The following is an 18,885-nucleotide window of genomic DNA, read 5'->3' on the forward strand; positions in this document are numbered from 1 at the left end:
TATTATGGCAAATTCAACATATGGGTAAGTAAGTTATGTATACCTATTGTCATTTTTAAATACTGATGAATATTATTTATTTAATATCTTAGCATTTTTAGAATCGGAAACATTTATTTGTTATTATTTCCACTGATTGATTACTTTATTTTTAATTATTAGCGTACTTATTTATATAAAATGGTATATTAAATTAATATTAAGTACATTATTTCTTTTGTAAACAACTGACCTAAATTTGTTTTAATGGAATCTTAGGTTAGAGTTTTAAAATATTAGAACTATAATCGTAATACACATCGCCTAATTAGCCATGATCGTCTAGTGGACTAGTTGTTCGGATTCCAAGTTGTGGCTGTGGTAACCCAGGTTCGAATTCTGGTCACGGCAATGTGCTAACATGTCACGGATTTTACAAATTTTTAATGGAGTTTAGAATAAAAATTTTACAACAGCGATTCATTGCTCAGTTTTTGAAGTTATATGCGTTATAATAATATGTAAGTTATGTATATTGTCATTTTTAAATACTTATGACTATTGCATTTTAATTTGTATTGCATTATTATATTGAATTATATTGCAGTGTATTGTATTGTATTTTTATATTAATAACAAAATTAACAATGAATTTTACTGCAGAGTATGTGTAAAAAATTTTTTTTTGCATTCAACTCCTTTCATACATATATGAAAATAAAAATATACATTTTCATTAAAATATTATTATATTTTGATGAAATCCTCCTATTACAAGTCAAATGTTGTTTATATACAGCAAAAGATCCACCATATACCTACATACCTAATTCTGACAGTGCAGAATAGAAGAACATTGCTAAACAGGCCAAGCCTCACAAAGGGTTGTAGTGCCATTAGAAGAAGAAGAAGACTGATGACAAACCAAACTGATGTGTTATTTGTTATGCTGCACTTTTAAATGAGTCCATGAAACCTTCAAAATTGAAGCGACACTTGGAAAAGAAGCACCAGGAATACCGTGGTAAGCCAATAGATTTTTTTATAAATAAAAAGCGAGAATTAATAGCTACCAAAAAGACTAGGGCTAGGAATTTTTCTCAGAACGCTCAATCTGAAAACATTGTACTGGTTCTTATGAAATATCAAAATTCATTGCCGAAACCGGTTATCCTCACACACTTGCCCAAAAATTATTAGATCCAGCAACGAAAATAGTAGCATCTTATTTATCAGTACTAGAAATCAGTTCGCCAAGGACTTTGAGAGTTGCTTCCCAACACAGAAAAGATTTGTTTTTACGTTCAGAGCCTCTGTGAATAGCCATCTCTGATGATCCCTTTTAGCGTGAATTAAGTATATCTCGTTTCTATATCTCCTTCATAACATCTTCTATTTTTTGATTTTTTTTCGATATAAATAATTTCTTTGTGTTTTGCCTTTGATTTTTGTATTTTTCTCTTCTTTGGTTGTGCTTAACTATTTCAATCTTGTTTTATTCTTTTCTTCCACTGCTAATTTGTACTCATCGTGAAACCAATTATTTCTTCTTTTATTTTGCATTTTGTTAACCTTTTTCTCTGCTGCATTGTCTATTCCTTGTTTGAGTTTTCCACTGTTTCTCCATTTGTTGTTCTTTAAACTGCATCTCTGTACTTACTTCTTGTACAAATCTTCTTCTTACTTCTTTCTCTTTCAATTTATCTATGTCCCATTTTCTCTGTGCTTTTCGTCTCTGCATTTTTATTTTACATTTTGTTATCACTAGCATATGATCGATGTTGACCCTCTGTGAGATCTAACGTTATTTATCGCTGTTGTTTGTGTATCTTTTTGTCTTGGAATCGTATTGGATTTTAGGTCAATAGCCAAAAGTGATTAAAGTTAAAAAAAAGTTCAGATGAGGACATAGAGTCTTGAAAGTTGGTATATACAGTGTTTAAAAATATTTTATTCTAAGATATTACTATCTAGATAGCCATAAGTTTTTAGTTGCTCAGACGGCAACACTGAAAGCTCTGGGCAAAACCGTTTCAATTTTATACAGGCAGTCTGTTTTCATATTGTACCTTAAGAGCACAATACAGACAGTGTGAAGAGATTTCGTCGTAGCAAAATCGACAGGATGTCTCAATTAAAGTTTAGATCTAACCTAACCAAACTTCACCAAACTTGAATTAGTTACCAAATCCCGCTTGCTCTCACCTCAAAACTCATGTTTTTTGTTACCTTACACCTTTCTGTAACACAAAAATTCCTTTTGTAAGACAAAAAATCTTACACATTTGGCGTGAGTAGACTGACTACAAAATGCACTTTTAAAACAAAAATTAATTTTGAAAGTAGTTTTACAAGCCACTATGGCTATTTTTTAAATTTTAATCGTTGATATCACACGAACTTTATTATTTGCAGCGAAAAATAATGTCATATTCGTACTCATCACTTTTTAGTCGACTTTGAAGAATATTCGTCACTACATGCTTAAATGCATTTAAGCCACCAAATTAAGAAAGTACACTTTTTTACAAGTTAACATTTTTCGTCTCATTATTTCTAAATAAAGACAAAATATAATGGATTATAAAAGTCCATGACAATTGGACGATTCTTTTGAGTAAGCGTATTTTTTACATATGCATTTAACTTACGTCACTGTAGTATCTATCTAATTCGCCTTCTTGATACAGCCAATCTGGATATCCGATAAAAGATATCGTTTCCTTACTTTTTTCTACGGTAACTTTTTTGGTTTTACTATCCATCCAAGTTATTTGGTTAACACTATTTATAAACGAATCCTTCAATCCTTGAATCATTCTTTCAACCTAAAATATTTATTATGTATTTAAAAAGAATAATTAAATTTTATTTTATTATATTTTGTTTATGTTTTTAACTAGTGCCCAATCACAGTACCATCCAAAAATTAAAATACAGCACAGTAAAATTATAAAATAAAATACATTGAAATAGATGCAAGTTTATATAAAGATGAATTAAAACAATAAAACTCATATTTCGATTAACCAATGCATGGTTGACATAAGCTAATGCAATGTCGTTGCATTCCATTAAGTCTGCATTAAAGCACTCTTTAACATTTTACCAGACGACACTGCAGTAGGTGTCTCATTGATTGGTTCACACAGCGTGCACACCTGTCATCTCCCTCATATCATATTTAATGGCACATATTATACTACCAGCATATCATATTTTGTTTGGATCTTCCGATACCTGTACGCAGTCAATTCAGTGTTTTCCTTCTTTGCTAGTACACCTGGTGGGAGTAGTTCTGAGATATTCACGATATTTGCTATTTGCTGCTCTTACCCATTATGGATCTCATCACTTTTGCATTGTGGGATAATGGCTTAACTGTCAATAAATGATATTCTAGATTTAAGTCATTTACGTATAGGAATATGGACGAATAGGGGATGGCGATGGTCGTTTATCTGTTTATCTCGTACTGTCATGCTGTGCGTTTTCCGTCTAATAACTAAAGAAGCAATTTCTGACAGTAAATAGAGGTGTTCAATTCTAGTTAGCTTCACGCAGCCAGTAATCAGTCAGTATGTGTTGTTTACCATACTGTCTATTACTAGTATTTTAAATATGCTGCTTGCAGCTTAATATTCTATCTAGCGTAACTCAGAGGTACTTGAGGAATGGGCAATGTAACTATGTGGATTTTTAGGCGGTTGCACGTTCATAAGAATAAATAAATATTTTAAGGTATTAATGACGTGTTGGTCATTCTTGTATTGATTGAAGAGTATTGGCAAAAGTATTCCTTTTCATGATACTCCATTTTTTGAGCATGCCATCTATATAATTTTTTTTGCCTTCAAACTCAACATGGAAACATGTTGTTTTGGAGTATTCGATGGTTAACAGTATAATATGCAGCTCTTAGATCAATTAATACGAGTCCAGTCGTTAATTCCTTTTGATATACGTCCTCGAAGTACTGCGTAAGATTAAGGGTTTGGCTAGTATATGACCTTTACGCTCTAAAGCCTGTCTGTTCCTCTATAAAGTTTTCTTCTATATATGGATTGATTCTATTTAATATCAATTTTTGGGTCCTCTGAATCTTTTTCTGCCATGCCATGACCCAATCTTTATTTAAGAATGTTAATACCTATGATTTACCTATCTGAACTGCTGCAATGGCGATGTTCAGTTTGTCCTTTGTATCAGGTTTTAGGTACTGTCCTTTTTTTATATGCTTGGGATGTTTTTGTTCTTTACGTGGGTTACCGTTCTAAAGAAGTTGTGTAGCTATCTTATCTCCAGCTAGACTCTTTATTCATTTCTAGGCTTTCCTGCTACTGCGTGTTATATTAATCGGTTCAACTCTCTGTATCCATGCCTGGCGTGTAGTTTCTAATATTGCCGCGACTAATTTTTCGCTTGCTTCAACCGTCGTTGGGGATAGAACTTTCTCATCATATAACTTGCAGTAGTTTTCGATCAGTTTGTATTTTTTCTCAACAATTCTAGGAATATAATTGACTCTACATCCACTAGGGATGGCCTATCTTTACGACAGTTTGATTGTTTTTCCAAATGCATACAAAGTTTGCAGGCTCTGCTTTCTCTTAAAATTTCTGCTAGTTGGCTTTCTTAAAATTGAAACATCTCCTGAATGGGATTGTTTTTGATTGAACAGCTGCTTTAATTTGAATTACTTCTATTTCTTGTATAATTATTAATAATACCAGAATAAAGTAAATTATTAATAGTATCTTAATGTTTCTCGATATTTTATAAAACGCTTAAAAGTAATTAAAGTACATTTTATTATATGTTTTACTAATAAAATTTCAGTAAAAGAAACTAAGAAATTAAGTAACAGAAAACTTAAAATGATTCAATTACGCAAAACGCAAAAATGGTTAGTTTATTTATTGACTACTTTATAAAAATATGACAAACTCGATAAAAACAAAAGAAGAAAACATTAGTGAAACACTTTTTACCACAAAAACCTTATTATTTCTCATTCTTTATAGCTTTTTCATTTTCTACTGTAAATTCCGTTATTTAATGTTTAGAAAACCGCACATTCAAACATCGACTATCAGTACCCTTTCGTTCAAAACATACTATGTATCATCACTTTCTCTGGGAAGAGCTGTATATAAAAAACAGAATGTTAAAAAAAGTAAACCGAGCATACCTAAATTATTTCGGCCACATAGCTAGAAGAACGGTGACCATGAAACTATTGGTAGTAGAAGAACAGGTAGAAGCCCGAAGACCAAGAGGATGATCTTTAATCAGACCAAATGAAGACTCTGGTGGGAAAATCCCTACATGAGCCGTCTATATGACAAAGGATCGCAGCCAATAGGGACAGCAAGCTAACAATATTTACAGTGTCACTACACCCTAATAAAGGCTCAAGAAATGAGGAGGAGAAGGAGGATCATCACTTACAAGGTTAGGTTATATTAGTATAATTTATATTGAACACCAAAGTAGCAAAGATTTCTTGGCTGACGAAACCAAACTTCAGATTTTTGCTTTAATCTGATCCTTATCTAAATTGCAAGGCAAAACAGACCATGAAAACATCTAAAGAGAGACATGGGAAATCTAAAAATTGCATTGTACAACATATCTCTTCATCTAAGTAAAAATCTTTGGTGAACTTGTTTCTTGTACTAATAAAGAGTAAACCGAAATAAAAGAAAAGACAGTTAACATTTGATTTCAGGTATAGTGCCTCTATGTATTCGCTTATACGTATTGCATCCTACCAGGATTCATCAGAGCGACTGGTACAGAAGCTCTAAAAGTGAAATCAAATCTTTTCCGTCAAAAGAAGCAATAATAAAATGGCTTCAATATGAACGCTATAGCGTCATTTGAGAATAAAACACCAAAGTAGAAATGCGAAAATTTCTTGGTTTTAGAGCTTCTGTACCGGTCGCTCTGATGAATCCTGGTAGGATGAAATACGTATAAGCGAATATATAGAGGCACTATTCGTGAAATCAAATCTTAACTGTCTTTTCTTTTAATTTATATTGCTTGATATTTTATATAGTGATTAAAAAAAAAAAAAAAGAAAATCAATTATTATATTGAAGACTTTGAGTAGACTATTCACCTAAGACTCTTAGATAAAGTGCAACAAACATAGTTATACAAGAATACAATGTCATCAAATCGCTGAGAGTCAAACAATAAACATCTACTTCTAAGACAAAAAAGCAAGCCGTGAAAAATTAGTACGCTGTAGGACTAATAAATGAAAAACAAGGATACAGAAAAACAGTTTTACCTTTGGTTTTGTTGTGTTAGCAAAATTTGTATCTCCAATTATATAACTTAAACCATATCCCATATATGTTTGCGTTACTGTACTGCAAACTATGGATCTAAAATAATAATTAAAGATAGTTAATAGTAAATGTTCATAGGAACAGAAATTATTGTTTTTTTTGTATCTATTATTTTAACCAAAAATTTTTTTTATTGATTTATTTAATGTCTTCCGAACCACTGAGGTTATAGACGACAACAATGAAAAATACATATTAGAACACAAAAGGTAAATATGTATTAATTACAAACTAACATGGAAGAAGATTGATATATGTAATTTGTGATACAGACTAGATTTTAATTTAAGTATCTTTTATGCCTATAGCCGTTAAAAACTTTATAATATTGTTTAGATGATTGTTGTCTCTAAGAAGCTCGCCTATGTCGCTGGGAAGGTTGAGTTTACTTCTCGTTTCCTGGAAAATTTGACATTCGGTTAAAATATGTTTTACTGTACTGTTAGTTTGACACTGGTTGCAGTATGGAGGATTGTCTCTTGTAATTCGGTAAAGATGTGTATGGCTACGTCGAAGTCGAGAAAATATGACTTGTTTTTTTCTAGGTAACACAAAGGCTTATTTTTGTAAAGCATTGTCTTTAATTTGCCTTAGTTTTTCGGAACACTGTGACCATTTGTTTTGCCACTCACAACTAACTACGTTTTTTAAGCACAATTTAAGATCACTTGGCACTATTTTATTTAATTGCACTTGACCATCACTTGTCGCTGCTTCGTGAGCTAGACGGTCCACAACCTCGTTACCGTGTATTCCAGTATGAGATGGAACCCAGATTAATACCACGTATTTGTTTTCCTTTGCAGCATTTTGAAGTTCTTTGTAAATGTCTTTATGAATAGGGTTGCTGGAGTATATGTTTTGGATGTCACAAAGGGCATTCCTTGAGTCAGTTATGATTGTGTAATTTCTCTGGTTCGTTTTGTTAATGAATTTTAAAGCTTCAAGAATTGCGTATGCATTGGAGATAGTCCAGTTGCTATGCAACTTAAATTTAGCATTATGAGTATTACAGAAAATGGCTGCGCCGACTCCGTCCGTTGTTTTTGTTGCATCTGTGTAGATCTGTCGGTAGTCGCTAAATCTATCCATAATATATCTTTGAAGTGGTTTATTAATAAGGCTGGTGGGGATTCATGTTTATTAAGTTCTGATAGATCAGTGATTACTGGTGGTTTATTTACAGTCCATGGAGGAGGAGGGTTTTCGGAAGGGTGGTATATTGTCGGGAATATTATGCTATATTTATAAAGTAATCGGTTAATTCGTTCATAGAAAGGCGGATTACATTGAGGATGAGATAAGAAGTAGTGGCTAAAACGATTGCTATGAACGTTATGGTAGACTGGGTTGTCTAGAGAGGATATAACTTTACAAGCAAACGACAAACTTAAAAAATCAATCTCTTCTAAATTCTAAAGGGGTTTGCCCTGACTCACTGCATATACTTAGTATGAGGGTATTTTGAATTACATCTAGTTATTTAAGAACAGATTTCTTAGCTGAGTTATATACCATTGAGCCGTAGTCAATTTTTGATCGAACTAAGGATGACAAGATTCGTAGAAGAGTTGCCGTATTGCTGCCCCAGGTGATGTTTGACAGTGTCTTCAAAATAATAATGCTTTGCTGGCAAGTACCTTTTAGATTTTTAATGTGACTTTTCCAATTCAATGTTTTGTCAAATGTCTTTTTTCGCTTTTTTGAGAAGAGCAAGCATTTTGTTTTTTCGTTAGAGAAACTGAGTCCTGTTTTGTCAGAGCATTTCTGGAGATTATTTAATGCGCTTTGTAGGATTCTTTGGGTGGATTCTAGATTTGTTCCTCTTAGTAGGATAACCAGATCGTCTGCGTATAGTCTTGCTTTTACTGGATGTTGACATTGTTCCAAGATGTCGTTAATTGCAACAAGAAATAAAGTTACACTTAACACCGATCCTTGGGAGACTCCATTTTCCTGGATTCAAGTTGATGATAGTGTTCCATTTGCTCGTACCTTAAATGTTCTAAGTTGAAGAAAATTTTGAATAAAGTTTAGGAATTTTCCATTAATACCCCAGGAGTATAGCTGTTCTACTATACCATATCTCCATGTGCAATCGTAGGCTTTTGTTATATCGCAGAAAATAGCTAGACAGTGTTGTTTGTTAATGAGTGCTTCGTGAACTTCGGATTCAAGATCAACTAGATTATCCGTCGTTGATCTATTTTGACGAAAGCCATTTTGCTCCGGGATAAGTAATTTTTTATCTTCCAGAAACCATGTAAGACGACGGTTTATAATCTTTTCAAATAGCTTACAGGTTGACGAGGTTAGGGATATTGGTTTATAGGACTGGGGATCTGTTTTTGGTTTTTGGGGTTTAGGGATTGGGATAATATATGATTCTGACCACGAGTTTGGAAAGTAGTACGGAATCCACATTTGGTTCAAAATATTAAGGAGGTATGTTCTAGAGTTTGTGCTTAGCTTTTGGAGAAAAATTATTGGTATATCATCTGGACCCGGAGAAGAGTTTTTTATGCCAAACAATGCATCGTCCATTTCTTCCAGTAAAATTGGAGAGTTCATGTAGTCTTCCGTGTTCTCTGTGATCATTATCTTCTTCTTTTCATTTCTAAATTTAAATTGAAGAAAATTTGGAGAGTAGTTATTAGTGCTGGAATTTTGTTCGTAAAGGTCTGCAAAAATTTCTGTGATTTCTTCTGTTGAGGTAATGAATTGATCATTATGTTTTAAGAAACTAATTTGGGTGTTTTGCTGTTTTCCAGATAGTTGACGAATTTTCCTCTATAATGCAGACAGGGGAGTAGAGTTGTTGATGGATGCCACGAAAGATTTCCAGTTTTGTTTTTTGGTTTGCTTAATCTGATATCGAGATTCAGCTCTTAGTTTTTTATATTCTATTTGATTTTGTGTAGTAGGACATCGTCTGAATTTGTTAAAAGCTCGCTTGTATTTTTTGATGGCTTCGCCACATTTGGTATTGCACCACGGTACTGGCGTGTGAGTTTTTAGAGTTTTGGTTTTTCCGACTGCTTTGTGGCCTGCTTCTAATAGTACCTCAGAGAATTTTAGATAAGTTGAAGATATATTTGAGGTACTAGGGTCAGGGAGATATGGGAGTTTTTGGTCTACTTGGTCTGAGAAGAGTATCCAATTTGCCTGGTCTAATTTCCATTTTGAGAGAGGAGTGGTTAAGGCGGTTTTAAAAGGACGGGTTATAAAAATAGGAAAGTGATCACTCCCGTATAAGTAGGGATGGACTTCCCAATTTAAGGATGTTTGTAGGATCGGATCGCACATGCTCAGGTCGATAACTGAGGATTCTCCTGTTTGTATATTAAATCTTGTGGGTTCCCCTGTATTCAAGATGTTTATATTGTTACTGTCAAGTAATCGTTCTAGTACTTTTCCTTTTAATGATCAAAATTTGGATCCCCAGTAGGGGCTATGATTATTAAAACTTCTAATAGTATACGAGGAGATGGGATCTGTTGAAGTAGTTCCTAAATTACGGCAGTTGAAAAATTTTCACTCGGTGGAATATAAATATTGCATATTGAGATCTTTATATCACTATTAATTGTGATTGCAACAGCTTCTAAGGATGTATTTAAAGGTATTAGTTCTGCTTCATACATTTGGTTGATATAGATTGCTACTCCACCACTTGCTTTATCTCTATTGGTCCTGTTTTTATAAAAGCATTTAAAACCCTTTAACCTTGCATGGTAAAAATCTTTGAAATGAGTTTCTTGAAGGCAAATAACTGATGGCGTTTGTTGAGCAATTAGCTTTTGTAACATTTCGCAACGGGTGTGGTACCCATTGAGATTCCATTGTATTATACATCTGAATGTTAAGTACTTAAGTTTTCTTGAGAGGATGAGAGTTCGCTGTCCACTGATGCAGATGTTCTGAAGAGTTGATGCTGTAGTTTTCTTTTAATGTTTGTGATTTTTATTTTCAACTTTTTTGAGCTTTTTGTGTACATAGTGTCCAGATCCTTAAGCAAACCTGGTACATTGTCTGTATAGGTTTTAAGAAGATCCAATATGTCTGCGTTGTGTGGGGCTGATTCAAAGAAATTTAAAGTTTGGTTATAGTTCAGTGTAAAATTGTTTCTATTGTCTTCAAACATTTGTTTTAATGGTTGCATTTCATCGTGAATGGATTTTTCCGGTTTTAATTTCTTATGTTTGGGTTTTTGAAATGTGGTTTGTTTTTGGAGGTCTTCATGCGGTGTAGACTCTGACATTTGTCGTTTAATGGAAACCGTTGAAGTTTCTTGGGCTACCGTTTCAGATGCTTTCATTGATTCTGTATTCTGCTTATTTCGTGCTTTGGTTCTACATTAACATTTTGATTAACTGACGATGCGCTTATGTTTTGACAAGATTCATCATTAGATGCTAGAGTGTTGGCGGCTTCTGTGCATTGGGTGAAATTCTCTAAAAGAAGTTTGCTCGTTATGTGGTAAAAGTGTGCATACTACAGCTAAGTGACCTGATTGTTTACAAGAAAAACATTCAAGGTTGTCGCTTGCTAAGAAAATTCTGTATGATGTATTGTCGAAATTTATTATGAAAGAAGCTGGTAATGTTGAATTGTTTTCTAAATGAGTAATATAAGTTTGTCGGCGAAAACTGAAAATATGACTAAATTCTGGGCGAGACGCGTTTATTTTAAGAAAGTTGATAGGCGATAATAAATTTGGACCTAGCTTTATTAGCTCTACTTCTAAAATAGAATGTGGTATGCTGGGGCATACATTGGATAAAACAATTCTTTGGCTTGGAGTGATTAATTTGCGGGCAGTGAGAATTTGATTGTTGACTTGAAAATAATATCTTTAGGATTTACAATACTGCCCAAGGCTATTAGATAATCTTCAATTTTTACGTCGTCAATGGAAGTAAATAAGATGGCTTGCTGTTTATCGGGAAATTTATGATGTTTGATTTTTTGTTGTAATTGATGCGTATGATTGGGAATTGTATTGAGTTGAATTACTAGGTATGGGAAGGTTCAGAGGAGGGACATTGTCCGCTGGATTTTTGTTATCCATTATTTGAACGCCACATTAATAATTTAAATTGTGGGTGAGTGCGGTCCTGTTCATTCGACGAACTTGTTTTGATATTTCAACTAAGCAAAACTTCGAAAAATGATGGGTGTTTTTCGATTGACAATAAATGCTTAAATATATGTAAACAAACTTTGTTTACTTACTGGTTTTTGCAGATTCAACCATTGATCCTAGATGAATTTGATTATAACACTGTTTTTACCCAATGAAAACTAATTAACTCGAATAGGATTTTGATTTAACTACTATTCACTATTTACACGTTCAGAATTTAAGAAATAATCCTTTAAATATTTAAATTTTTAGGAGAAACTTTGAAATGTGTCTATACACTTTGATAGTTGTTTGACGTTTTTCACCAAATAATTATTTCATTTAATAAGATGTGTGTTCTTCTTCTTCTTATTATTTTGCTACTAAAGGTACCGTCTTAATTCGACGGTTGGTGGTCATCATTACTATTTGTTTTCTGTTTACGGCTGGTCCAAAAATATTTATTGGAACAACACTAGAATAATTCTCTGAGATTACGGAGCCAAGACATCCGCCTTGCTCCTACGCTACGTTTTTCTATAATAAATATAGAGATTGTAATTTTCGTCTTTATATTTCATTGTTCAATTCTATTTTTTTCGAGGGTCTTCGAAAATCCTCTTCATTGATAACTCGGTATTTTTAGTACTTTTTTTGTAAAGCTACATCTCAAAAACTTCCGGCCCTTTCATCATCGATTTGGTCAGCGTTGCTACTTCTGTACCATATAACATGATAGTAAATATGTAGTATTTCAACATGCGTATTTTTTAATTTTTACTTAAAGTTCTTTTAAAAAACAACTATTTCATTTCCATGAACTATAGAACATGCAATTTCAATACGTGATCTTAGTTCTATCGAGAAAGCATATTATCTTTTGTTAGCATTCTAAGATACTCATATTTTTGCACACGTTCAATATTTTGGTTAGCAGTAATGAGTTGTGCGTTATTATTTGGTCTCTTGGTAACTATGAGAAACATTGGTTTGTCCAAGTTCATGTTTAAGCCGTAGTTTAGACAAGCCGTAGAATATACTTTTTGAAATATTCTTTGAAGATCATTAATATTCTCCGTTAATATCATAGTGTCGTTTGAATATCTCAGATTTTTTATAGGGATTTTGTCTACTGTAATTCCCGCAGTCTCAGTTTCCAGAGCCTATTGCATGATCGCTTCAGAGTACTAATTACAGAGAAATGAAGAAAGAATGTACCCTCATGTTGCCTCATCAACATCATCAATCAGCTCTGATTTATCTATTTTTGGACATAGGTCTCCTCCAGATATTTTCATCTATTTCTGTTCTGCGCCTCTGCTATCCAGTTGGTTACAATTTTTTTAAGGCCGTCGGTCCATCGCGTTTGGCATCTTCATCGGCTTCGCTTATCTGCCCATGGTCTCCACTCAAGCATTTTTTTGTCCACCTGTCGTCTTTCAGTCTTGCAACATGCCCCGCTCATCTCCATTTTTGCCTTGTAATACGTTCGATAATGTTTTCCACTCCTGTTCGTCTATGAACTAACTTGTTTCTTAGTCTATTTCTCAAACTTATTCCAAGCATCGATCTCTTCATTTTACGTTGTGTCTATGAAAATCAATCTTAAAGAAATTTTTTATGTGCATTTTTAAAATTATTTTTATTTAAAATCCGTAAACTAATTTTCGAAACCAAATTCAGATTTTTGCTTTAATCTGTACCTTTTAAGAATTGCAAGACAAAATAGACGTTGATAAAGATGTTAATAGAGACATGGGGAATCTAAAAATTGCATTCCGCGACATGTCTCCTCAACTAAGTAAAAATCCTTAGCGAATTTGGTTTCTAGTACTCGTACAGAGTATATCGGAATAAAAGGAAAAGACAGTTAAGATTCTAAATAAAATCTTAACTGTCTTTTCCTTTTATTTTTATTTAGTGCTTTAAATATGTCATGGTTATATAGTTCAATAATTCAAAAGGCTTTTCTGTAGACTTCTATTTCAAAACTAGGCGTTGCTAGCGCCCCTTTGTATATAATTTTATATAATGTGAATTTATAGGATATACGATTATATATTTAAAAAATTAGTCTTAGTACAAACAATATCGGAGTCGTAGAAAATTGAAAGTTTCAATGATCCACGTAATAGTTTATTTATTATTTAATGAAAGTTAATATCGACTTTCATATATTAACTTTATAGATGAATATGCACGTTATAATGCATTGTTAACATCATGTTTTAAATCTAAATCCATATTTTGGAGATGATAATCTAGATTTAACTTCAGTGTATTTGTGTATTGTCCACTAGAGGTGTATTAATCGGTGATAAAAGGATTGCGTAAGATCACTAGTGTATAGAGAGAATAGTAATAAACAAAGATTAAGGACCTCAATATTTAACGTCCAAAAAAATTGAGTTGTGCCTATCTATGCTGACTGTTTGTTCAAGTCCTTAAATATATTTACAACTTTGTGATAGAGCTTTATCTGAAAATTAATTATAACTTAAAATATTTGTGATTAAGGTAGCAGGTAGATATTTATGTATGATCCCGATAGGTGACAGATCTATTTCAGAGATGCGCCCCTGCATACGAGAGCATAGATTATCTTAATACCGTACATGGGAAACCATTGCCCTACCCTCAGTCTATATTCAAACCTATTATGTGCCTCCTAGTATCTTACCGATAACGATTGAAAAGAGCCGCTATTTAGATTGAGTATGGAAATGATTTTGATTAACGAATAGGAACTACGGTCCTCCGAAAAATTGGGTGTTGAGGCGCTGGAACTGTTACTCGACACGGAAAAATCATTATGCAAAAACAATCCAACACAGCCTCGGAATTTGGATGGAAACAAGGATATATGACTTAGGCAAAGAAAAAGGACTATGACAATAGAAACGTGGAACATCCAAGGAATCGTAATGAAACAAAATGAAATACTCCCAGAAATCGGAAGATTAGGCACAAAAATATAACAGTTTTAAGTGACACAAAAAATGTCAAGGAGAGAAATTATATTAAAAATATGTTCACACATAGAAGATCATCATCATCATCATCATCAGTGGCATTACAGCTCGTTATGTGCCAAAGCCTTCTTCAGAACAATCTTCCATTCGTCCCTGTTTCTGGCAACTCTTCTCCATGCTTTAATTCCGATGGATTTTAGATCATCCTCTATGTTATCTTGATACCTAAGTTTTGGTCTTCCTCTGGCTAGTCTTCCCACTGGCCCTCTTCGGCCGAAAATTTTTCTGATCGTTGCATCTTCATCTCGCCTAATTACATGTCCTATCAATCGAAGGCTTCTTCTTCTTAAAGTTCCATCTCCTATCGGAGGTTGGATATCATAACGGCTATGGTCACTTTGTTGGCTGCTGCTCTGAAAAGTTGTAGTGAACTACAGTTAAACCATTCTCTAAGGTTCTTCAGCCAGGAGATGCGTCTTCTTCCTATGCTTCTTCTTCCTTGGATCCTTCCTTGCATAATAATTCTCAGCACCTCATAATCGAAGGCGTGCTAATTTAATACATTTCACAACGTTAGGTTCCCCAAAACTTCTATATAACTCAAAGTTGTAGCGCCTACACCACAAACACTGTTCTTGGATTCCTCCATATATTTTACTTAGAATTTAAGCAATTCTTGGTCGTTCTGTGTAAGTGACCACGTTTCTGACCCGTATGTTAACACTGGCCTTATTAGTGTTTTATATATGGTAACTTTAATTTTTCTGAGTAGTTTTGGGGCTACCTCTTTCCTGAAGCCATAATAGCACTTATTGGCAAGCACTATTCTTCTTTTAATTTCTTCGCTGACAGTGTTCTCTTTGGTCAGCAGCGAGACCAGGTAGACGAAGGTGTCCACACCTTTCAGTTCCAGATCATCAATTAATAGTCTAGGTATCTGGTTGCCTGATCTAGTACAATACATATACTTGGTTTTCTGTGCGTTTATTTTTAATCCTATTGCTTCGATCAGAGATTCTGTGGACCTAGCAATAATGGTTACGTCATTTGCACATCCGACCACTTGTACAGATTTATTAAAGATAGTGCCATTCGTATTAATATGGCACTCTCGAATTACTTTTTCTAGTGCAAGGTTAAATAAGAGACACGACAGTCCATCTTCCTGTCTCAGTCTATTTTTACAATGGAATGGTCTTGAAAAGTCGTTTTGGATTCTGACTACACTCTCTACGCCTGTGAGTGTAAGTTCCGGTAGTTGAACAAGATGAAGCGGCATTTGAAATTCCACCATAGCCTGTAGTTTTTGTCTGTTGACTGAGTCGTATGCGGCTTTGAAATTCACGAATATGTGATGGGTGTCGATTCCGAACTCAAGCGTTTTCTCAAGAATCTGCCTGACTATGAAGATTTGATCCGTTGTTGATTTATTGGGTCGGAAACTGCACTGGTAGTTCCCAACTATTTGTTCAGCATAGGGGATCAATCTTCTGTACAATACTTTGGACAATACTTTATATGCCACGTTAAGTAGGGTGATGCCCCTATAATTATCACACACCATCATATCTCCCTTTTTGTGAAGAAGGTGCATTACACCTAATTTCCAGTCCGCTGGCGTTTCCTTCCGTTGCCAGATTTTGGTTACTAATTTATGCATGTGTTTAAAAAGGGTGTCACCACCATTTTTAAAGAGTTCGGCAGGAAGATTGTCCAAACCGCGAGCTTTGTTATTGTTCAGTTTTGAAATGGCTTCTCTAATTTCTTCTTCGGTGGGGGGCGGCTCTTGAGCGTTTTCATCCATTTCAGGCAAAGTAATTTCTATTTGGTCTTCTTCACGACTATTACTAAGCAGTTCTTTAAAATGATTCGCCCACCTGTTTAGTATCTGTTCTTTGTCACTAATTATGGAACCATCTCTGTCTTTACATGCTGTTATTCTGGGTTTGAATTCTTTTCTGAAGCTGTTTATCTTCTGGTAGAATTTTCGTAAGTCTTTTTTATTGTGGTGGTTAACAATCTCGTTTAGAGCGTTTTCGTATGGTTCTTTCTTTTTCCTTATAAACGTCCTTTTTTCTTCTCGTTTAAGATTTTCATAGTCTTCCAGGTTTGATATCGTTCTGCGCTGCTGAAGCCTCTTATATGCTTCATTTTTCTGTTGGTTAATGGATCTAAATTCTTCGTCAAACCAATCTTCGTTTATTTTAGCCTGCTTAGGTTTTAAAAAGCCTTTAGCCACTGTATGGATAGCTTGTAGTTTTTTCCTGCAGTTATCCCTAGCGTCTTCAGATTTTAGCACATCAGTATTATATTTAGTAGATTTTGTGCTCTGGCCCTTCTTAGCGTTTGATACATGCTCTTACATCTAGAACGTCCGAGAAATGTCGACTATCAATTAGTACATGGTCAATTTGGTTTTTTGTTTGACCGTCTGGTGATTGCCATGTGGCTTTGTAGATATTTTTGTGAGGAAAACATGTACTTACTACCACCATTCCCAATGATGCTGCGAGTTCAATCAGGCGTAAACCATTTTGGTTGCTGACAGCATCAAGACTATGCTCGCCGATCGTGGGTCGATAAATAGTCTCTTGGCCGACTTTAGCGTTAAAATCACCAATAATAATATTTATGTCATTGTTTTGACATTGTCTGTAAGTGCACATAGAAGATTACCAGCAGATAAATAAACGAATAGAGGAAATTAGGACGAACATATTTAAAAACCAACAATAATTGTTGGAGTATATGCAATTAATGACAATGCGACCATAAGGGAAAAGGAAGATTTTTTTCAACGCACTAAAAGATGTATTAGACAAAGCAAAGGAAAAAAGAAAATATTCTACTAATTGAAGACTTTAAGACTTTAACATCCACATAGTGAGACGATTCAGAGAAGACGAAATTAAAGGCCACAATGGAATTCGACTAATTGAAATATGTCGAAAATAGGATTTGGAGATAACTAACACAAGATTACAGCATAAAATCATACATAGATACACATGGGAGAAACCTAATAGAAACCAGAGATCTATTATTACTTTAATAATAGTAAGAAAAGCCAGAAAAACAATAATAAAAGATGTAAGAGTATACAGAAAAACAGAATGAGTAAGTAACCCCGATTAGTAATAGGGAAATTCATATAAATGGGAAGACGACATAAAGACAATATCCAGAGAGATTATGAGATGCAAAAAATTTCAAATACGAGGTCGAAAGTAGAACTTCTACAACAATTCAGTATTCGAGTACCAAATCAGAATAGGCTACATAATATGCTATAGATGAAAGAAGAATGGACCCCAACAGAAATGTGTCAACACCCAAATGAAAAAATTAACAAAGCGGCAAACGAAGTGCTGGATATTGAACAACACAAGAATAAATTTGGAGCAATACAGTAACGACCTAGAAGAGGAAAAAAATACGTTTCATAACTGGCTAAACAACAGAGCCCCAGCAATACGAGCAAAAGATGTTACCCCCAGAGAATAAGTGAAGCAAAGAATAAGGCTCTAGAAGAACGATTACTGAGGGAGAATGTATAGAGACATAGACACCACGATTGGATATAAGTAATAAACGAAGTAAAAATATAATACAGGTAATGACACTCAAGGAGTGGACAAGCATTACACAAAATTATTGCAGCAGAATAGACCGCAGTATATCTCACTAGATCCTGTAATAATAATAACGGAGAAAGCCCAAATGACAAAGGAAGATATAACTAAACCACTAAAGAAAGCCAAAAACAACAAAGTACCAGGACCAGAAAACAGAAAAATAGAACTACAGAAATATAAAGGCGCAATGATTGTGAATCAATAATATTAGATATACTAAAGAAACATCGTGCAAAGACATGCAGTGATTATCAAACAAGAAGTCTGATGAGTCACGTTTTGAAGATCTTGCGAGTAATATTTAGCAGAATATAGACGATATTAGGAGAGAATTAGCAATATTTAATTCGGATTTAGAAGTGGCTTGGGTACTTAGTATCCAAGTTCTGATCCAGTTTCTATCCAATCAAAATGTATACATCTCTAATCGATTTTGAAACTGCTTTTGACAAGGCCCGAAATAACAAAACCCTAGAAATATTGAAAACAGCTGGATTGGACGATAAAGATTCCCAGACACAGCGTAATTTCAACGTCTTCTGCGATGGAATAGATAATTTCGAACAAATTTTAAAAATACTTGGTATCCGATGTTTCTCGAAAAAGTTTTTTGCATCTTTTTAGCCATTTTATCAGTAGGTTTCAAAAAAGCGTTGCCAATAATTATTATTTAGGAGGTTGTTAATCACCGAACAGAATCAATCGAATGGATGACATCCTTCTGATCTAAATACCCTAACTTAATTAATAAAATCAAAAATTCAGTTTTTGCATAACTATTCACAACTATCAAATTTACGATCACGAAATTG

At 33.9% G+C, this 18,885-nt stretch overlaps 1 protein-coding gene across 2 annotated transcripts in view; it reads right to left on the reverse strand.

The window, feature by feature from the left end:
• Positions 1-18,885, reverse strand: part of Nep5 (M13 family metallopeptidase neprilysin 5) — a 144,559-nt gene that overhangs the window by 59,660 nt on the left and 66,014 nt on the right. For both annotated transcript variants that reach the window (XM_072529685.1, XM_072529684.1), the window contains 2 exons: positions 6,281-6,377; positions 2,631-2,807 (listed from right to left, as the gene is read on the reverse strand). In XM_072529685.1, coding sequence (XP_072385786.1) covers positions 2,631-2,807; positions 6,281-6,377 — 274 coding nt within the window. The remainder of the gene's footprint in view (positions 1-2,630; positions 2,808-6,280; positions 6,378-18,885) is intronic.

Source organism: Diabrotica undecimpunctata, chromosome 4, assembly GCF_040954645.1.
Source record: "Diabrotica undecimpunctata isolate CICGRU chromosome 4, icDiaUnde3, whole genome shotgun sequence".
Lineage (NCBI taxonomy): Eukaryota > Metazoa > Arthropoda > Insecta > Coleoptera > Chrysomelidae > Diabrotica > Diabrotica undecimpunctata.